Source organism: Pogona vitticeps, chromosome 7 (genome assembly GCF_051106095.1).
Source record: "Pogona vitticeps strain Pit_001003342236 chromosome 7, PviZW2.1, whole genome shotgun sequence".
In the NCBI taxonomy this organism is placed as follows: domain Eukaryota; kingdom Metazoa; phylum Chordata; class Lepidosauria; order Squamata; family Agamidae; genus Pogona; species Pogona vitticeps.
In genome coordinates, this window is record NC_135789.1 from 28,849,777 (window position 1) to 28,871,939 (window position 22,163).

The 22,163-nt window shown below is 46.1% G+C and overlaps 1 protein-coding gene across 3 annotated transcripts in view; it reads left to right on the forward strand.

The window, feature by feature from the left end:
- Nucleotides 1-21,871, forward strand: part of HNF1B (HNF1 homeobox B) — a 46,138-nt gene extending 24,267 nt beyond the window's left edge. For 2 of the 3 annotated variants that reach the window (XM_020786957.3, XM_020786956.3), the window contains exons 5-9: nucleotides 9,884-10,047; nucleotides 13,921-14,053; nucleotides 15,791-15,982; nucleotides 17,726-17,844; nucleotides 21,126-21,871. In XM_020786957.3, coding sequence (XP_020642616.3) covers nucleotides 9,884-10,047; nucleotides 13,921-14,053; nucleotides 15,791-15,982; nucleotides 17,726-17,844; nucleotides 21,126-21,146 — 629 coding nt within the window. In that variant the 3' untranslated portion in view covers nucleotides 21,147-21,871. Of the gene's footprint in view, nucleotides 1-9,883; nucleotides 10,048-13,920; nucleotides 14,054-15,790; nucleotides 15,999-17,725; nucleotides 17,845-21,125 lie in introns of all 3 variants that reach the window. The other variant, XM_072978495.2, reaches the window with a different exon arrangement.
- Nucleotides 21,872-22,163: the final 292 nt, after the last annotated feature.

The window sequence follows — 22,163 nt, forward strand, 5'->3', positions numbered from 1 at the left end:
AACGGATAGTTATGCAGCTGTCAAGAGTTGGACACCTTGTCTGTACCCAGTCTGAATAGAGCCACGCCACTGGGGTCCCTAGACACATCATGGCACGCCCCATAGAATCCCCAAGGTAGAGATCTCCACACCCCGGATGGAGGAGCTGTCCAACGGGAGAAGAAAGAGGGCAGCATTAACACTGTCCCCGAAGTTATTGCCCTCCTGGCTTCAGAATGTACAGTATTGATTGACTGCAAAGCTATGTCCTGATAAGGGAAGTCTGCCCCCTGGTGACCACCGGTGGTACCACAAGCGTCAAGTACATAGGCACATAGATTAATTTACTACTTTCAAGATATCAGTAGAATTATAATTTTACAGATGAGGAACTGAGGATCCAGAAACAGAGCCTTGCTTGATGCAGGTCTGAATGTCTAGCTACCTAGGAGACAATGAATGACTAGGAACGGCTGTGTTGGTTAAGCAGGGTCCCGACAGCTGTTCTGCCACAGTCATGATCGGAAGAAGTCTAGCTAATGCTGACTGTTACTGCTATTGTTGTTTCCAACGGATATACCACGTAGGGCTGCCGATGCGGCGTCTCTGCTGTTAGCAAAGAGCCAAAGAAGGTTCACGAATGCTTTTTTGCTTCCTCAGTGGGATCTACAGGCGTGGGAGAGAGGGTTGCTGGTCCTGACTCCGTCGGGGACGCGTTTTTGGGCAGGAGAAAGGGTCATCCCTAGAAGAGAAACAAGGAAAGAGCCACAGCAAAACCCCTGAGCCTAGAAAGCCATCATGTGAGGCGAAGCTATAAGGCGTCCTTCCTTGACATCCTTGTTTTTGGTGTGTGGGGGGGAGTTCCTCCCTACCCTGTGAAGATGAGATGACATGTTGAGGCAATAATAACGGCACAAGTAAGGGTCACCCCTGTGGCTTTTAGGCCCTCAAAACAATAAGACACGGCAGAGCTTCATCTGTGAAAGGAATCCAGAGGGGGCGGCCATGACCCAGAGGGAGTCCAGGGGAGATGATCGTCTTTGCGTTGACAGTCATCCTCCTCTTAGAAATGCAGAGCTAGAAGGCACCCTGTGGCTCATCGAGTCCAGGGAGCACGGTGGGGATCCCCAACCTCCTTGGCATCGACCTCTCTTTCTGCACCTCAAGCAGGGGGAACCCATCAAAGTAAACCCAACCAGGGTCATCTTGCCTTGGTTGATCCCCAGAGAGGATCCAAGAAAGGCAGGAGAGGTGCCTGGGTTTTTTTTGATACCTCCCTGTCTGTTCGTGCCTTACATTTTCAGAGTTTTCCAAGAGAGTCCTTTGGATTTTGTTGTTTTGCCTGGTGGTTTGTTTATTTGCTTTGCGCTTGAGAAGGATATATGTGTGTGTGTCTGCCTGTGTCTGCACGTTTGCAGCCGGATTGCAGGGGTGCTGAAAAGAGCCGAGGGAATGCCGGGTGCAAATACCGAAAAGGAAAGGCAGGCCCATCCGAGCTTTTATTTTACGCTTTCTTGCTCATTATTGTGTTGTATCAGACCAACATGCTGTTAAGGAACCTCTTCTGGTTTTATTGGGGATAATTAGAGCTTTATGGCCCCCTCCGAATGGGCGGGGGGAGGGGCCGTCCCAATAAACGGGTTTATAATGGACATAAACCGCTCAGCTTTGCCGCAGAAGGAGATTTAACACTTTCGGGGAACTTTTTTGAGTGGCAATCTGTCATCTCAGGCCTCTCGGTCTAACCTGTCCTTCCTTAGAGAAGGAAATGGATCAGGCAAGGACCTTTGGCTGATCTAGAAGGGTAATTTTTGTTTTTTTTTAAAAAGGAGAATATTCATTTATTTAATGAATCTGCTTCCCTCTCCCAGAACTGAAACGCGAGATGTCTTAATGCTGTCACACTAAAATAAAGTTAAACCAATGATGAAAATACAATTGAATTAAAATTATTTTGAGTTTCAATAGGTCATGGTGATCAAAACTTACAAAATTATGCATGGTTTGCATCAGGTTGGAAACTTGACCACAGTGGTCGTGCTAACTGGAAGATTCTAGGCGATCTAGTGCTAGCAGGTAACTTTTCCAAGTGCAAGAATAGAGAAATCCATAATTTTTTTATGCTTCTTATAGCATCCTTGAACTCAAGGTCACGCAGTGAAGTTGGTGGCTGTAAGTTCAAGACAAACAAAAGGAGGTAGCTTATTACAGGATGCGCCTTGCTCTTCCACTGCTGCTCTGGCTTTCTCTTGACGGGTTGTGAAGAAGTGTGGGACATACTGGGCTTTGTGTCTGCACCTCATTTTGAAAAGCTTCTTAATCTGAAATCTGCCTATCACCAGGACATCTTTTTAAAAAAGAGCAAGTGGCCCCTACCTGGCTTCTCGGGGGGGGGGGGTGGCATCTTCCAAAACCTGGGAGCAGCCACTAACAAGTCCCTCTCTTATGTCCTTACCAGATGAACTTAAGAAGGGCCTCCCCAGAGGATCTTAAAAGCCAAGTGTGCTCATATATTCACTTCTGAAATGCGGCAAGCCAGCCCCGGTACCTTTGAGGGCCCTTCTGGCTCATTCTGTAAAGTGCGGGGTCTGGGCTTTTACAAACTGGAAAAGTCAGGAGTTAGATTTGAGAAAGTTTTGCTGAAGGCCCTTCTAAGTTTGTGGCTGGGGCAGAATTTGAGGCCAAGACTTCCTGGCTTACAGGCAGCCACCGTGACGCTGTATCACTGTGGCGCTATTTCCTTGTGTGACTCTTCCTTCGTCTGCTTGAAACTCAGCGTGAGGCAGAATCTACTTGCGGAAGTTATCATGGGAGCCCACCTGGTTGGGAGGAGCCATTTTTCCGTGCACAGGTTGAAACTGGAAGCAGAGTTTTAAAAAACAACAACAACAACAACACACCACACAGGAGCTCATAAAGACGTTTCATGGGGCTCTGCAACCTGGTGTCGAGAACAATAGCCCGGGTCCCATAAACAGACTTTTATATTCCGTCTAGTAAAGCCTTCTTTATGAAGCTCAACAGTCACGCAGGCCAGAGGGCATTCATAGACGGCCTTTCTCTCAGCTTGAGCCACCGAGAGCTAAAGAGAGCCGTGGCCGAGGGAGAATCGAATCTCTTTACACCGGGACTGTCTCAAGCTGTGGCAAGGGAAGGGGTAGATAAAAGGGCTGTCGTTTTCAATGACCAACTGGCCCAGTTTTCCATAAACCACAGACAATATCCTTCCTGCTATATATTTACCCCAAGGCAACAGTAAGAGAATTGGAGATTCTCAGTTTTTTAAAAAAAAACATACCACGCAATAATTGTAAAATGGATCCCGGAATCAATATGGTGCTTTTGCTCCAGAATAATGTCCCGTCCCTCTCTGACGTGGCATGTAAAATATGCAATTACATGTCAAACGTGCATGGTGACAAAACTGCATGCAATTGCATGTAAAACACATATGGCAACAGAACTTTATGCAGCTGCACGTAAAACCCATGTGGCAATAAAACTAAAGGAACAATCCGTCTGTACTGCCTTTCAAAACATACTGGCTTGCCCAGTGACAAATCTCAGCACCAGCTTAAAAAGTAGAGGATCCCCCACTGGAACCTAGAAGACACAATAGAAGATGTACAGAAATGGCCAGAGACTTAAAGTATTTTAGTACGCTTGACTTTCTGTAATTGGAATATACGTTTGCGAAAATTTTATTTATTGTTTATTTATTTAACTTATATGCCGGATGGTGCTTTATTGTCTCTTTCTTAAAGGATAACTTTTGGCCAACGTTGCTTACCATTCACTCTTACTTCGAAAGTTGCAGCGTCGGTGTGAATTGTGTGCGGCTTCGGAAAGTGAAGGAATGGGTTTTATTTATGTTTCTTGCGGAGGAAAAACAATTCCTCGGCCCTCGGAGCTCCACTCCCTTTGTTCGTACACTATCTTCCCACCCATTGTTCAAACAATGTTTTTAGATTTTCTGATCTGTCCCAATGGCTCCGGCACCCTTTGCATGAGGTTAGGAATACAGCCCAAGAATGTGGGTGACAGCGCTTCGGGTTGAGCAATGTTTACCCTGTTCATGTCCGGGACGTCCACTTTGTGCTGGCGAAGGGCCATTTGTCAAAGGACATTCTTCTGCTATCAGGGGGAAAAGTGAGGGAGCCACTGATGTCTCTCCAGGAGAAGGTCTCCTGGCTCTTCGGAGCTGGCAATGTCGGGTCTCTATGGGCGCTGATGTGCACTGAAGAAGACACCCCCCCCCCGTATCAGCCTTTTCGGTTGTTGCTTCCGCCTCCGACTTACGGGGTCCCTATGTTCGTGTCCCCAAAATGCCTTGTCCTTAACAGCCCTTCTCAGCTCTTGCAAACTCAGTGTTGTGGTTTCCTTTAGGGAATTAATCCATCTCATATGGGGGCCCTCCTCTTTTCCTGCTGCCTTCCGCCTTTCCCAGCATGATTGTCTTTTTCCAGAGAATCCTGCCTGCTCATGAGGTGCCCGGTTTTGTCCTTTTTGCCTCCAGAGAGAGAGAGTTAAGTTTTGATTTGCTCTAGCACCCGGTTTTACATCTTTCAGGCCAGATCTTGTTCTCCAGCGCCGTATTTCAAACAAATCTGCTTTTTCCCCCCCTGCCCGCTTTCTTTATTGACCCGCTTTCATAACCGTACGTAGAGATTGGGAACAAAATCATGAGGGTGATCTTGGTCTTGGGCTTTGGTGTGATGTGTCCCTGGACATATCAGACTCTCTCCCTCCTTCCTCTTTTTTCCTTCTACATCTACCAGGCCGCTTGGTTGTAGGGCAGCCCGTGGCTCGCCTGGGTAGGCAATCAGTAGCCATAGGCATGCTTTCTAAAGCTCTCAGCGAGCAAGAGAGGGTAAGGTGGCATTTGAGTCTCATCTGGAGGACATGTTTTGGGAAAGGACCATAGCTTAGAGGCAAAAGCTCATAATTGGCGTGCAGCAAGTTCTGGGTTTGAGCGCCGTCTTCTGAGCTGAAAGGCTGAGGTAATGAGAAAGGGCCAGGGTCCATCAGAGGAGTCAACAAATACCCAGATGAGCCGAGCAGACACCGTTGGATCCTCTGTCCTTGTCCCTCTGGGAGAACTTGCACCCAAGACACAAAGCCATCTGTGTTTGCCCATTGTTTATTTCCCCACTCTGGAATTTGGAGTCAGTGGTCTCTTGACCACCCTGGTGGGCCACACTGTGCAGAAAGGAGGTGATGGACAGGCTGAGGCTTGCTCTTAGGTAGAGGTAGATGCAGAGAAAGTTCCCTTCAGAGAGGTTGGAGAACATTCATACTTCTTGTACAATCTTGGGGGTTCCTGCCCAGGTGATCCCATTTCAATGGCTTTTTTTCCCCCCAGCTTCTAGCTGTGATCCCGAGGGGTTCCTAACAAATTCTGAGCCAACCGGGTGGATAAAAACGGAGTCCTCTGTTCATAATCTCCGATCCACTTGGTGGGGTTTCCCGCATGGCATCTCAGGCAGCTGGCAGTTGACCCTGGAGGTTTTGACAGTTTATTTTTGCTAATTTAAATAGGTCTACAATCAGTGACATCACACATTCCCTAGGGAACCTACTCAACAGGAGGTGGCCCCTGTTTCCCTCCCACAATTGCTGGTGTCTACTGAACATCTATTGAGAGCCAGTCTGGTATGGTGGGCCAGGGTTAAGGACTCATGAGGCTTGGGTTCAAATTCCTCCTAAGCCACGGAAACGCATTGGATGTGCGTGGCTGCAGTCAACCACTGCTTGGGCATTGACCTGCCACAAAAGCACAACTACGCTTAAGGGCAAAGGTGACTTGGAGGGACGTAACAACTGAACAGGTGTGCCTAGCGTGGGGGCACATCTGCATTTCCAGCCCTCAGCTTTGGGTGGCAGGATCTTCGTTTTGCTTTATTTGTACTCTGTAATGAAAAGGTGACTAAACCTGCATAACAGCAAACTGAATTATATTGGCACATAGGCACTATTCAGATTAAATACCCTTGCACTGAGCTGCCGATTTATATATTTTGCTCTTGCTCAGCGTGAGCTTCCATGAGCTGCTTCAATACCCTATTTTTGTCCTCCTTATTTCTCTTCCAGAACTACTCATAGCTTAACATTTTATGTAAGGACCTGGTTAAAGTCTTTCTTAACTGGAGTTCATGGAGTAAACTGGGAGATGTCCCAAAACAACACTTGACACACAGATTTGTCTTAAGGATGCTATGAGGTCAAATGAGGGCAACCGACAATGAAGATGATGGTTCCTGGATTGCTCATGCAGGGGATCCTAGACAATCAGGGAGCACTTAAGGCTATATAATTATTTTGTAACTTTTTGTTTATTCTAAGAGCCTTTTGTTGTGCCTTTTATTTGAAATGAAAATAACAAGAAAGGGAAAACCTAGCAACTGACTAAAGCAATAATAATGATATATTTTTTAAAAAAACTTTTAAAATTCATAATGATAACATAATGATGTAAACATACAGTCCACTCCATCTTAAATGGCAGAAACCTCCAGAAAATAATGATAAAAGGAAGTCCAGTTATCTGAAAATGAGAGCCAGAGAGATAAATGTTGGGATAGCAGAAGAGCCATAAATGCATTAAAATAAATATACAAAATCGGTAGGTAATTTCTCAAGACATGTATTAAAATCAGGCAAAAAGAAGGCATTTTTTCCTACATTATACTGTATTTAGATAGTTCTTTAACTGGCTCATTTATCCTCTTCTCCCAAAACTGGGACTCAAAGTAGATCCTGAAAAGTTTAACTTAAAAGGCACAGATGAAAACAGAAGATGTTATTAATATTTAAACATTTTTCAATTAAATACAATATTGACACACAACTAAATTAAAAGTCATTTAAAAGAGAATCAGTTACCTAAAGGGGTGGTGGTGGAAACACTAAAAATGATAGCCCCCCAAAAATCCGTGAGCAGTTCTGATACAGCCAGGACCTCAAACGGCAGACCTTGGAACGCCAGTGACTGACTGTTTTTAAAACACAAAACCTGATTTTATTTGGTTCTAATTTTTTCCTAGCTGTTGAAAGCTACAAGGCTTGGTTTTTGAAGATCACTGCAAACCACAGCCTTAAAAAAACACACACATTTAACTACTTCATTCAACGTGTGGAATATCGACTTTGTTTGAGGCTGGGTCTGGGTGTTTGTCTGGCTAATGTCTCTTTTGAGACTCACTGGCTCGTGCTGTTTGCTCACGACCCCGCTATGAGGAGCTCCTTCCTCACTCATTGTGAAAGACGTGTACCAATTTTAAAAAAACACATACACACAACACAAAACATTACAGCACATGGCTTTGTCCTGCAAAGTTCGGAGAGGACTTGACTGGTGAGCCACAGTAACCTTTGTCAAGGATAAAGATGACGAATTTCAGCTTTATTTTCCCCATTTTACAGACTGGAATGAATGTGGTTTGTCTAAGACCTACTCTTATCTTCATATTGCAGTTTGGATTTGCATTTTTGAATATTTTTTGGTTCATTTATTTGTTTATTATCTATCGGTTGAAAATATTTATATACCCTGCCTTTCTCTCCAAGAGGATCCAACAGCTTACCATGTTAAAAACAAACAATATAAAACTTGGAAGTTGTTGTTATCCTGGTTATGTGCTGTCGAGTCGCTTCCGACTCGTGGCGATCCGAGGAACGAGCGCTCTCCGAAATGTCCTGTCCTCAAATGCCCTGCTCGGCTCTTGTAAACTGAAGCCTGTGGCTTCCTTTAGAGAGAGTCGGTCAATCTATCTCATATTTGGTCCTTCCTCTTTTCCTGCTGCCTTCCACCTTTCTCAGTAAAACTGGAAGGGAAGGAGGGGGGGAATCAAACCAACAAGGGAAAAACAGCCCGACTCTTGGGTAGCCAGTCATTGAGAAAAAGCTTAATAAATAAGTCTTTTCCATCCATTCAGACATAATTTAGTCTCTTTAGAGGCCACTCCCAGCAGGATGTATAATCTCGTTCTCTGTATTCCTGTTTGGGAAAAAGCATTCTGCACCGGCTCACGCTTACCTTCAAGTCCATTTTTGTCCTTCAAAGACAAAACATTGTTTCCCTTCAGAGAAAAGCCCTTTGTACATGCAGGATGATGGTTCGCCCAGGTCTTTCTTTGAGGTTCGGTGGACATTAGCCATCCTCCCACCCTTGTTTCTGCACAGTAGCCAAGTGAGATATGTTAGATAGACGATGGACGACTGGTCCAAGGGCATCCTAGGGTCCTTTGTGACTGAATGGGAATTCGAACCCAGTTCTCCTCGATTCTAGTCTGGTGCTGTCATCTTTAGGCAAAAATGGATCTGCTTTTATTAAGAGAACATCTAAAAAGAGTCCTACGTGACACACACACAAATGGATCAGCTTACACAGTGATGTTCCAGAGGGACTGATCATCAGGGGCCATTAGTCATAATAGATAAATGAAACCTCCCTATTCAGGGAAAGTATATCTGATATATGTGACTGGCCTTGGTGCAGGGATGGAAGAAAGAAAACAAAGACCTTGGGCTTCAAAACAGCTGACTGGCCATTGTTAGGAAACTGGATGATGGGCTAAATACTGTAGGCTTTACATCTGATTCAACAAATCATTGCTGGCCATTGTCTCTAATGTCATTCAGGTGAGGATGGGGAGGCTTTCCTAGCCAAAACAGCATCATCCACTCACAGGAGAAGAAAGTATCAGTGAGGTTGGGAGAGTCCCAGAGTTTTCAGAGGTTTTTTTTTTTTAAATGACTTCAACCCTGGAAGGAGGGGAGGGAACTCCCAAAGCAGCCAGGTGGACACAGAGCAGAGAGATGATAGTGACTGATCAAAAGGATCAGGGAGGAGGAATGGCATGGAGTTCTTCTATGCAGGAGGGCCTGGCTGGCTGACCAGATGGCAGAACATTGCCTTCTGCAACATGCTGTAATTAAGCTGTTGGAGTTTTTAACAACCTTCCAGGCCGCCTGGAGAAGGTGCGGCTGGGAGGGAAGTTTGTGGTCTGAGGGGATTGACAACCTGTCCAGCCCCAGCTGATCATTCCCACCTGTCTCTGAATTCAAAGAGGACCCCACCTCTCTATAGAGCTTTCCTTTCCTTGCTTGAGTCTGTTGAGGCCTGTTGCTGAGAGCAGTCATGTTCTGTCACTTTGCTGTTTTTGATCTGTTTAATTGTAAGCAATGAAAAACTTTTATTTCTTCTTACAATATCTCAGGGCGAATTATTGAGACTGTAAGTGCCGACTGAATGAGAAAAAGAGTGGACTGCTCTGGAAGGGGGGGAAGTGGAAACTATTCTGTTCTGCTGCACAGCTAGAGGAATTTAACAAAAAAAAATCAAAACTCTGTAATCGCTGTTTGGGTATGAAGTATTTGAACAAGGACTGGGAAGATGAAGGTCCAAGGCTCTGCTCTGCCATGACAAGTCGCTGGTTGACCTTCTCACTGTCTCTCATCCTATCTTACTTGGAAGGGGTGGGGGTTTGTGATGATTAAAAGGGTGGAGGACCATGTCTGCTGCCTTGAATGCCTTAAAGAAAGAGTGGGATACATGGGCCATACATGGATGTGGTGCCCGCTCTTGATACCAAATAGCAGTTTGGTGGAAATGACAGCTGCTCTTTTATTTAGTATGTTTATATTCAGCCTTTTCTCCACGGAGCCTACACGACCCTCCTCCAGACTTTTATCCCCACCACAGCCCTGAAGGGTAGGTCAGGATAAGAGAGGATGAGCGACGAGTCCAAGCTCACCCAGTTAGTTTCATAGCTGAGCCAAGATTTGAACCCGAGTCTCCTAGTGCTCCCAAACCAGTGCCCTGACCACCAGCTCTCATGCATTAAAAAAATTTCTGAAATCATTAACCCTCTTGCGATCGCTGTTGTTCTTGTCTTCTCCCCAGGTGTCCGCTATAGCCAAACGGGGAGCAACGAAGTCCCTTCTTCCTCCGCTATTAGCCATCACGGCAACAACTCCATGGTGACTACTAGCCAGGCTGTCCTCCAGCAAGTCTCTCCGGCCAGTTTGGACCCCAGCCACAGCCTGCTCTCACCGGATGGTAAAATGGTGAGTCCACACCTGTCCTGCCGTCGCTCGGGTGCCGATAAGATAAGGCAGGGAAAACAAACATGACGTCTTTTTTTTTCCCTGCTATTTTTCTCTCCCTCTTTCTTTTTCTGCCCAAGATCTGCATGAAACAATGAAGCATTTGTTAGGGCAGGAGAGAAAAACCCCAAGCATAAATGCCGGTGCTCTGACCCTACCTTTCCCTGGCCTCGGCCAAACCAGCAGGTAGTAGCGTAGGCTTTCAGGCACGCCAATAAATGTGACACAGGGCCATTCTCAGTGTATTGATTGAACACCCTCCGAAATGGGACAGACGGGGAGGATTGCTGTTTGCTCTTTGCAGGCCAATAACATTCCGACTGATTTAAAAAAAAAAAACGCCCTCCCTAATTCACCCTCGGCTTCACAATGTTTTATATTTCTTTCAGCAAGATTTTTGGATTCCTTGTTAGTTGGGGTGGGGGAAATGTACGTTCAAAATTACATGGCATGGTATCTTTGCCTGCATATGAGTGTTCCTCCCTCCTAGAGTAGACCCACTGAATCAACAGGACTTACATAACTTACTGAATCAGTCCCATTTACAGCAAGTCAGAATCTCAAAAGACCATTTTCAGAAAGTAAAGAATTACTTGCTTCTGACCTTCTCTTTTTGGCAAGTAACTCAGTAATATTACTCATTCCTTGTTAGAAAAGTGGAGTGTGAATGATTTGTGACCTTTTAGTTTATTTTGTTATTTTCCAATTTCTTGTTAGTTGTTGTTAATGACTAAACAACAACAACTAACAAGAAATTGGAAAATAACAAAAGTTGTGTCTGACTCTTCGTGACCCCATGGACCAGAGCACGCCAGGCCCTCCTGTCTTCCACTGCCTCCCGGAGTTGGGTCAGATTCATGCTGGTCGCTTCGATGACCCTGTCCAACCATCTCGTCCTCTGTCGTCCCCTTCTCCTCTTGCCTTCATACTTTCCCAACATCAGAGTCTTTTCCGGGGAGTCCTCTCTTCTCATGAGATGGTGTTTGTTGTGTGCACTTATTTCAAGAAGGAGAGATATATCTTTAACGAGGAGGGAAGTGCTTGCAAGAAAAGCCAGAATCCTATTGGAGAGAGACAAAAGTACAGTTACAAAAATTGGGGATGGCAAATTGATAGTAATTGCCACACTGGGGCACTCGTTCCTTTTGTTGTGTGACTGGCACTCGAGGAGGAATACAAATGTGTGAATTAACAGCAACTCGCCCACCATAATTTATGCAACTACATTTATGGAGGCTCATGACACAGTGCTTGTGGTTAAGACGCTGCTCACAACCTGAGTTCCATTGCGATGGGTTTAGGTACGCGGCGCAAGGTTGACTCAGTGGGGTCGGCTTCTTTCCCGGTCAGGAGACTTACCTTCCCTGTCCTTCCTTATTAATTCATATTTCTTGTCCTTGTCCTTATCGCTTTGCTCAGACGTGTTGGTACGTCCGCTCCGGCTTTTTATAAATGGCTCGTTGTCCTGAGCGCTGAGCCCAGTTGACCTGCCTTTTAAGGAATGTCTCCTTTTTTGGTCTGAGGATAAAAGGAAAGGCTTTGCGTGCAGGAGAAAGCGTTTATTCTCCCTGTGATCTGCATAAGGCCGGAAGTATTCATAGTTACTTTACGTGAGTAGCTTTCAGGACTGGCCCAAAAAGTTTTCTTGTCCGAGGTGGGAAAACCAGGTCAAGGTGCGCCATACCTATCGCCGGCTGAGCTGTTGTGACTCAGGAGTCAAAAATACTCCCAACGCCCCTTCTCAGGCAGCAAAAACATAGTAATAACAAATTAAATAAGTAATGATTAATGGAATGACTAACCGTTTGCCAGTCTTTTGCGACACTGCGGTCGGAGCGAGCTGCTCCACTCTGCCGAACGATAGGGCCGGTGGTAGATTTTCTTGTGTGTTTCTAGTGGAGACGATGGCTCCTGAGAAACTCATCGGACGTTGCTTGGGGAGGAAGAGTTCAGGCGGCTCCAGGGCTCTTGACCCAGGTCTCTGAATGGACCACAAGGCCACTGAGGGCTGCCCCTGGGATGATGATGGTTTTTTTCTCATCTTTTTTATATACATTCAAAATATATCAATATATATCCTCTGATGAGTATCAGGTGGTTGTTGATGGAATTACTCAGTGCATGGAAAAGTTCCTCCTTTTTTTGGAACTGCAGTTCACAAAATTCCAGAGCCAGTGTGGTTAGGGACTTTACTTGACTGGGAGATTCTAGGAGCCCTGGTCCAAAAAACTCCCCCGACTTTCCTAAAGTGTGTTTGCCTCCCTCAATGGTGCGGCATCATGGCAGGGCATAGTAGGCAATTCAAGTGGGAGAAAGCCACCCGGTGCCAAAAAAGGAGCCTCAAGGCAGCCGGGTCGGCAACAAGCCTCCCTTAGATCCCTCACCATGTACAGACATCTCCGAAAGACAGCTAGAACTTATGTTACTGATTTCTCTCTCAGTGTGTGTCGAAATGAGCGTATTGCCTGCGCTCTCGGTGTGACCCGCAAGCGGGCCCATTTCCTGGGTGCATTCAATAGGCCCGTCAGGACAAAGAGCAGGGCCGCATTGCAGGGCTGGCCCTATGTTGGGCGCAGTGAGGCAGCCACCTTTGGCTTCAGAAGCGGAGCCTCACGATAAAGCAGCAACTCCTTCGTTCTTTAATTTGATTCTGCTGGAAGGTTCAGCAATGGGGCTGCTGGAGAAGGGGAGAGCCCCCCTCGATGGATTTCCATCTTCCTAGATGCCCACAATAAGTCAGCGGTCAATGCCATGTACCTTTCAGTGGAGCCCAGAGGCCTTTGCCATTTCTTGAGACGGCCGGACCGATCACGCTTGCCCCCGGAAGCAGGCATTGGAGATAACAGCTTGAAAGCGGTCCGGTCTGGGGTCTTCCCCTCTTGACCCCTTTGTTACTCAGTTCTGGGTACAGTTCTTCCCAATGCCAGGCTTCAGAGGCAGAAGAGGGAGAATATTCCAGAAATGCCTCTTGTGGGGTTATTTTTCTTGGCCTGGCTTGACTGATTCATGTCACGCTGAGTGATTTTTATGGCCTCTCGCTTTGCCTTGGCATGGATGCCTAGCTCTTGTCTGAGACAGCCTGGCGTTCCATCCAGAAAGCCATTTTCCGACCACCTCACAGTCATGACCATGTGGCAGGGCTTAAGAAAACAGATTCTCAGGGAACTATTTTCCCACCACTGCCAAAGGCACCTTTGGCAGTGTAGAAAATTTCGAGGAAGTTAGAAGGATTTTGAGACAAGGTTAGCCAAAATCACTTGTGGGCGGAAGGAAATACTATAAAAGCTTTCAAAAGTGCTAGCCGGGGTTTCACCTAACACCAAATCTGAGGCAAATTTAGAAAGACTTGTTCAAACCACGTGATTTAATGCCAACCAGAATAGACCCACTGAATCAGTGGAATTTACTCAAGTGTTGGCGAACCATGTTCTCACTGATTTAATGGGTCTTTCCTAGGTCTGGCGAACAGTTTGATTCACAATATTCTGTCTCCGAGAAGCGAGGGAAGCTAAATGGGTTTTTGACAAAGGCAGAGTATTGCCAAACTTGGTGTTCAATCTTACTATATGGATATTAAAATATATATTTACTTTGCCTTTATTTTCATGAGACTCCTGATTCCCAGGGAGACAAATATCCTGCAAAATGTTTGCAGCATTAAAATCTGGCATTAACCAAGCCCACGGCCACACATATAGTTGGTTTCTTCCTACAAATGTGGGCCAGTGGAGCCGTCTAAACCAACAAACAGAAAGAACACCAGCATTGCAAGCGAAATGCAAGATCGGTCGTGAATTCTACTGACAAATTATCTATTCTTCCTTTTCTTGGCAGATTACGGTTTCGGGAGGCGGGCTCCCCCCAGTCAGCACTCTCACTAATATCCACAGCTTCTCTCATCATAATGCACAGCAATCGCAAAACCTCATCATGACACCATTGTCGGGAGTCATGGCTATCACGCAAAGTAAGTGCTCTCCTCTTAACACTTTCAATTCATTTTTCTGCCATCTCTCTCTCTATCTGTTCCTTCTTTCCTTCCCCTCTTCCTCCCTCCCTCCCTTCCTTCCCCATTCCTTCCTTCCCCTGTTCCTTCCCCTGTTCCTTCCTTCCCCTGTTCCTTCCCCTGTTCCTTCCTTCCCCTGTTCCTTCCTTCCCCTGTTCCTTCCCCTGTTCCTTCCCCTGTTCCTTCCTTCCTTCCTTCTCTCATACAATAAGTATGCAATAGCTGAAGAGAACAAGCTGTGGTGGCCAGGATTTCTGGGAGGTCTATTCCAAGAACATCTGGGGACTCCAAGGCCCAAGGGATTGGAGCAATGGCTTCTTAGGAGAAAAAAAATAGGCTTTCAGCTGGAATTGGAGGGATGTAAGAAAAGGGCCAAGGAACTGGCCCAACATTCCCACCTTCTCTTACCCTGCGGGCAACTAGACAAGGCCAATGCTGGGCCAAAGGGGGCAGAGAGGCAAATGGGAGTCCTTGGAAAAGAAGCTGCAGTTTCCTAATGTTCTCCCACTGAAAGCTGGGAAGGAGGTCAACCTTCCTTCCTTCCTTCCTTCCTTCCTTCCTTCCTTCCTTCCTTCCTTCCTTCCTTCCTTCCTTCCTTCCTTCCTTCCTTCCTTTTTTTTTAAACGAAAGGGAACTTTCTCCCACATCAGAGCCCAGAGGTTTTCCAAATGAAAGCTACAACCTTTATCTCAGTGCCTAGTTTGGGCAAGGGTGGAAGGATATCAATAAAAGAAATTATAAGGGTGACAGGTGAAGACCTTTTTAATCCTATAAAGGAAGGTGGGGATCCTCAGCCTTTCAGACGTGCTGCCTCCCAAAGTCACTGGCCGCTGACCGGCTTGTCTAGGCCTTCCAGGAGTTGAGGTCCACATCCAGAACATCTGGGTGGCTGCTGTTCTCCCACCTCTGCTCTGAAGTTCTTTGCTGTGGTTTGGGCTTGTTATTCTTTTTTTTTTTTAATTATTTCCTGTTATTTGTTGTCAATTGAGTTCCCAGAAACTGTACATTGCCCAGATTGGGGGGGGAGGGGGGACCCCGACTCATATACCTGGAAAACAAACAAGCAAAATTAATAATAATAAATTGCAAGCGTTAGAAAATTAGCCTTGTGTTTGAAAAGTCTTTCCAAGCCCTATGAGGAAAGATTGAAAACACTAGGCATATTTAACCTTGGGAAAAGAAAACTGAAGGGAGATAGGACCGGACTTTTCAAAGACTTGAAAGGTAGTCATACAGAGGAGGAGCAGGGGTTTGTTCTGGATCATCCCAGAACGCAGGACACGCAACAATGGGCTCAAGTTACAGGAAGCCAGATTTTGGCCGAACATCATGAAAAACTTATCAGCAGTTAGAGCAGTACGGCAATGGAACCAGTGGCCTTGGGGAGGGTGAATGCTCCAACGCTAGAGGTTATCAAGAGAAACTTAGAGAACCACCTGTTAAATCTGCTTTGATTTGGATTCTTGCCTTGAGCAGGGGGTTGGACTCAATGACCTTAGAGGCCCCCTTCCCACTCCATGATTCTAGGATTCCGAGAGCAGTAGCAACCAAGCTCTTTTGCTTTGCGATGAAAACTAGCTTCCATTTGCATGGGGTGCTGTCAGCCTTAGAAGGGACCCCCAAAGGCTCTAAGTCTTACCCCCGGAATCCCTGTAAGGCATGTCCCTAATTGGTCCCTTCTTATCTTTCCTCAATCAGGCTTAAACAGCTCCCAAGCACAGACCGTCCCCGTCATCAACAGTGTGGCCAGCAGCCTGGCCGCCCTCCAGCCCGTCCAGTTCTCCCAGCAGCTCCACAGCCCCCACCAGCAGCCTCTCATGCAGCCGTCCCCCAACCCGATGGCGCAGCAACCCTTCATGGCAACAGTGACCCAGCTGCAGAATTCACACAGTAAGGATCTTGTCAGGTATTTGCAGAGGGGCAGAGGCGAACTTAGGCGGGGTGTGTGCTTGTATCGCTGGGAAGAGCAGTTACTGCAGACATCTGAATCATCGTGTATAGCTCTTTCTCTCTTCATTGTCAGGTTTTTGATTTCTCAGGATCCAGTCTAAAAATCACTGCTGGGTCGCAGGATAAGATTCTGGACATGCTGGTAGGGGTGTGAAAAACAGGTGCAAGATTCCAAGGTAGCCAGTGCAACAGAAGACATCCTATCGGGCAAAAACAAAAGAGAAATAAAAAACAAAGAAGAGCAAAACGCTGTGGCACCGTAAAGGCTAACCACTATATTTTAATGTGACATTCATCCACAAAGCTCACGTTAAAATGCAGTGGTTAGTCTTTAAGGAGCCGCAACATTTTTGTCTTCTATTTTATTTTTCTTTTGTTTTTGCCTGATACACTTGCACAGACTAGCACAGCGCTGTCTTCTAAAACTTCCCTATTCTAAAGCACGAAAGCCGTAGCAGGAGACAAGCCGAAACCACTTGCTGTTCGTAAAACTCCCTGAGTGCTATATACTTTTTTGATACCATGATTAATGTTTCTGGCACCTAGAACGTCTCGTGGGTCACGTTTGGAGGTCGCGCCTCAACTTGTATTTTGTGGGGGCCTTTTTATGTAGCTTACATCACTGCCAACCACTTGTAATAGGAGAGGGAGGCAAAAATTGGGCATCCCAGCTGGACCCACCCTGTCTCCGACACGCTTTATATTGCAGAAGAAAGATTGATGTTAAAGGGCCACTCTTTTGCACATAGAAATGGTAGGCATGGTGGGTCCGAATGGAGTCTGTAGCTGAGGATATGGGAGTTAGAGTCCTCTACAATTCATGCTAGAATCCTGAAGTGAGACACGATCCTTGTGCATATTCCATAGTGAGACAAACAAGAAGTGCAGTTGCTACTACAGTACCTGAAAACTAGGTTTACTGTGGCCTTTATTGTGGGATGTGGTGGCGCTGTGGGTTAAACCACAGAAGCCTCTGTGCTGCAAGGTCAGAAGACCAGCAGTCGTAAGATCGAATCCACGCGACGGAGGGAGCTCCCATCGCTTGTCCCAGCTCCTGCCAACCTAGCAGTTTGAAAGCATCTAAATGCGAGTAGATAAATAAATAAAAGAGTGGTCTTTTAGACCAGATGGGTGGGTATAAATCAAATAAATAAATAAATAAATAGGTACCACCTTGGTGGGAAGGTAACAGCGTTCAGTGTCTAGTCACGCTGGCCACATGACCACGGAAACTGTCTATGGACAAACACTGGCTCTAGGGCTTGGAGATGGGGATGAGCACCACTGCCTAGAGTCGGACACGACTGGACTAAATGTCAAGGTGAACCTTTACCTTATGTGTAAATCCTGCTGAATTGGGCTTAAGATTGTGTGGGTTTTATTCACTGACCATACAGGTGAGATAGGTTTTGAAGGAGGAGGAGGAGGAGGGGAGAGAATGTGTTCACTGGGTCTTTTTGAGAAGTATCACCTATATATTTTTCAGCTGTCCTTGACTGTCAGTTAATCCCACCCATGGCTTGCTTCCCTTCCTCCAAAAGGTTCTAGAAACGACTATCTTGCTTCAAGAGGCATGAAGAGAACTTTCTTGTGAGGGAGTAATTTTTGGTTGTCTTCCAAGATGGCAGCTCCTTTCCTCCTCACACCATAGGCGAATATGACTGTTGTTGTTTCCCTCCACAGTGTATGCGCACAAGCAAGAACCTCCTCAGTATTCCCACACATCCCGGTTCCCTTCAGCCATGGTGGTCACGGATACCAGCAGCATCAGTTCATTAACCAATATGTCTTCCAGTAAACAGGTAAATGATGAACTCTATCCTGTTTGCAGAAATGGATCCAGCAAACTAAGCCATGGGTTCAAAATATACCTTTCTCTAAGCTGGCGTTCTAACAGTTTACTCAAGACACGTGACTCTGAACTCCTGAATTAATGTAGGTCAAACTAGAAGTTAATCGGAGTGTGTATTCCTTGTGATTAGCCCTTAATATGCTTTCTCTTCCACAAGGAGGTTACCTCATTGATACATATTTCTGCAATCACATTTGGAAATTAGGCCTGTGTTTTCTTTCCAGTTACCAATCACAAACTGAGCATGCTAAATGCAAGATGCACAGATGAGGGAAAGTATGTACATGCTGCGATAAACAGACATTTTTCACCAGTTGAGGGAGCACTTCTTTTGGAAAGGTGCTCAGCATATCATCAGGTCTGATAGTGAGAATTCTGGTGTCCATTTTGGAAGGTGCAGGAGGCAAAATCTGGGAACTGCCTAATTGGCCAGGACCTCTTGAGACCTAATAAAGCCAGCCGATTATGATCGGTGGGTCAGGAGAGGAGCTGGTGCCTCAGAGGCTGAACAAGCTTCATACCAAATAGTCCATTATCTATGCCAGTAGTCTAGATCGTCCATAGGATGGAAAGTACTGAGGAGTTGAGTTAAAGGCTTCACAGAAAAGCCTAGATCTTGGGGGATCAGTGAAATCTGTTTCACATTGATAATGATTAGGTTCCTTTAGAAAGGAAGCCAGTCTGTAAGTAAATGTTCTAAAAGTTAAATGAGGACAAAGCACCGTCAGACTTAATGGAAATTCATAGTTTAATCTGTAAAAAAAAAACATCATAATAACTCCCACAACACTTATTTTAAAACAATATATGTCGACGAAGGCTTCCTTGCCTTTCTTGCGAAAACCTACCACGGTGTTGTCGGTGATGAAAAAATCATTCCGGAGCAGACAAAAGGACCTTTTTTCCTTCCTCTGCGGGCCCTCCCCGTTTTCCAAAGGTAGCTTTGCAGACTGTGGGAACTCTGCGGCCTCTTATTGATTGGTAGATAGTTAGGAGAGAAAGCCTTGAACTTCTACAGAGATAAGCGTTTGTGGTTTGTTTGACTTCCCCCTTCCCCTTTCTCTCCCCCCCCTCCCCGGCACCCTCTCGCCTTAGAGTGCGCCAGAAAAGGAATAGTTATGGGCCAGGTTCAAGAATGTCTGGAACGAGAGAGGCTGGATTTTCAGACACGAGGAACGCTTCCTGGAATGGGCTCAGAGGGCTGTGGAGTTTGTGGGGAGACGCCGGGGGGGCAGTTTTCAAGGGCGGGCATTCTCCCCAAAGCTGCCGTCTGTGCCTTCTCTGATCATCCTGGGGACACCCACGAATACCCGGAAAGAATCTGTTCATCGAGTAACTCCTCTGGGTAGCCAAGGGGAGTCTAGTTTGGCTCTGAAGGGTGGAGCCCACCTCTGATGGGCGGAGCATTAAAATTGCACATTTAATTTAGGGCCTCCTTAGCTTGCTTTCCACCTGTAATTCCAGCATTGTTACAGAAAGGCAGGAGGTGACCTACACTTCAGCCTGCCTGGTGTCCCCAGGTGTGATGGAGGATATTGTCCCAGTGGCAACACTAGACTTCGCATCCAACTATCATTCCAGTTGGCTTCTATCTACGGAGTGAAAGAAAAGGCAGAAACCATTTTGTTCTTGGGCTGACCCTCTTCAATCACCGTTTGCATTTATTTATTTGTTTGTTTCTTTGTTTATTCATTTATTTAGAGTATTTGCGTACTGCCCATCTTTGTGCAAAACGCTGCTCTCTCTGGGCAGTTTACAGTGAAGAAGATAACCCATCAACCCAAAAATCAAAGCAACGCTCACACTCACAAAATAAAGCAAACAAAGTAATTAAAAACCCAAATGATGGGTCAAGGACCAGAAAGACAAGTTAACTGAAAAGAGGTTGTCCTTCAACGCTTCTTGGAAGGGTTTTGGCCTTTAACATCATCCTCTTCAAAGTTGGGAGAGAGGGACCTGATGCACCTCTAACGGGGGCTCAGGTGTGGAACTCTTCAGTCTGCTGGGGCTTAGGAAAGTTACTTTTTTTAAACCTACAACCGCTAGAATCTGCCACTTTGCCCTTCGGAATACCGTATTCCAAAAAATAACTTTTCCCGTGGACTGATTTTCATCCTTCTGCATAGCTTGGTTGCCTGGGCAGGTGAGCATCGCTGGTGGTGGAGTTCTTGGCTCTGAGCATGAGGGCCCTAACAGGGGAAGACTCCTTCCCCCCTGGATCTGAGTGGAGAAACGTCCCCCTCCAGCTCCACCACTGATGCCGGGTTCCCACCCTTCCTAGCAGGCAAGGGGGAAACCGCCGGCCCACCAGCCTCCATCAGTCAAGCGATCAAGTGTGTCCCAAAAAAGACCATTTCCTTCAAAAAGTTCTATCGATTCATCTGCCACCCGCTGAACCCTAACGTGGCCCTTGATGGATGGGTGGCTCCCATCCTGCCCTCCAGTTGACTTTGAAGCTTGCTTGTTGAAACAGGCCTGCCTCGATTCAGGAAGCATTCTCTGAATCAGACCTCGGGCAAGACGTTGCTTGCGTGGTTGTTCTGGGGGAGCCGAGGAGGGCTTGAGCATCAGGGGTGTATGTGTTTAAAAAAGCCCACCGTCTTTTTTTTTGGTAGGGATCATCCCCAGGAGGCAGCAACTTGCCCCTAGTTCCTTGCCGTTGATTCTGTCTTTATTTCTTCCCACTGTAACATCTGATGCAGGGAATAACATGAAAAAGTTGAACGATGTCTTGGAACCAGTAGTTCCACGGCCTTGGGGTCTGGAAGCATCCTCTCTCTGTTCTGTTCCCAGCCGCGAAGGGGAGCATCCGATGGCTGGAAAGGCTTGCATCCAGTGGCACTGGACCGGATCGCTTTGCAGGGAGCACTCTCCCCTTAAAGTGACCCTCCTGCCTGCCAGAGAATCGCTCCAGCCTGCCCCCCCCAAGGAAGTAGCCCTACCAGCTGGACCGAAAAGACCTTACAGAGGCCGGGCTCTTCCATCATTTTGCATCAGGCGGTAGGAACTGCTAATCAATTACAGTCCAAAGTTATCCAGAAATCCCTTGAGAATTTCCCAGACACGTTTCCCTCCCTGTTCCAATTTTATAGTGTCCTCTCCTACGTGTAGGAGCTGGGATCAAATTTTTTCTCTCTCCCAGTGGTGATGCTCCCCCCCCCCCCCAGTAGTGCTTCGTGTATGACTTCTAACCTCTGCATCTTTCTCTCTTTCTTTACCGTTTTCCCTTAGTGTCCATTACAAGCTTGGTGATGATCCTCAACTCACTTCCTTTGCGTTGACCGACCGGAAATATTTTTTTTCCCACCTCCTTCTGCCAGTGACTACTAACTACGGAGTCTCCGGGGGCAGAAGCTGCCCTAGCCGACAGCGTGTTCAGCATTGTGTGAAAGGAAGAGACAGAGAGAGAGAGGGCCGGAAGTTTCAAAGACGACACCTTTTGGTGGCCTGTCCTGACGGGAGCAAAGAAAGGTGTCTGCATGAGGCCGGTCTCTAAAAGACAGGGCATTGCCCCACAGTATTTTGCAAGACTTTTGTAGGACTTCAAAAGTATTTTCCTTCCTAAGGGCATTGATTTCTGAAAGAACAACAACAACAACGACAAAAAAGTCGACCGAACTACGAAGGAGTTTGGAAAGCGTACGAAACAGAAGATCAATCATATTTATAAAGTTACATTTGTCTACCAAAATGGACTGGAAGGAGAGCAAGAGAGAGAAAGAATTGGAACTGTTACTTCAGGTTGAAAAAAAAAAACAAAAACCACCAAACCCAGCCGCCTGTGCTCTCCAACGGAGCCAACGGAACTGTGAATAGAGAAACTCGTTTTTTTTTTTTTTTTTTTGGCTCCTGACCTGTTCTCCTGGCCTCTCGGCAGAGATTTATATTAAAGAAAATGAATGTTGTCAAATGGATGTATAGAAAATTAAGTGCAATGTTTCATCTCTGTATATATAACATCAGGAGATCTCTTATTATTTCTCTTTTATTGTTTTTTTTTGTAAGCACATCATTTCATTCGCCATGTGCCTTTTTTAAAAAAAAAATGAATTCAAATGGGGAGTTGGGGGGGGGAAACACAGCCATGAGCAATGATTTAGGAAGCATTTCGTGTGCTGTGTTTAGAACAAAGAAGGCGTTTAGTGCCTTTTGCATGTGTACGGGCCAGCTGGCGTCAAAAGTGAAGACAGTGCTGGTGGAATGACTAAATCTGGGCTGTATCAGTGCCTTAGAAAACCAGTTAAATGATGGGATTTAGTGTTACAAGAT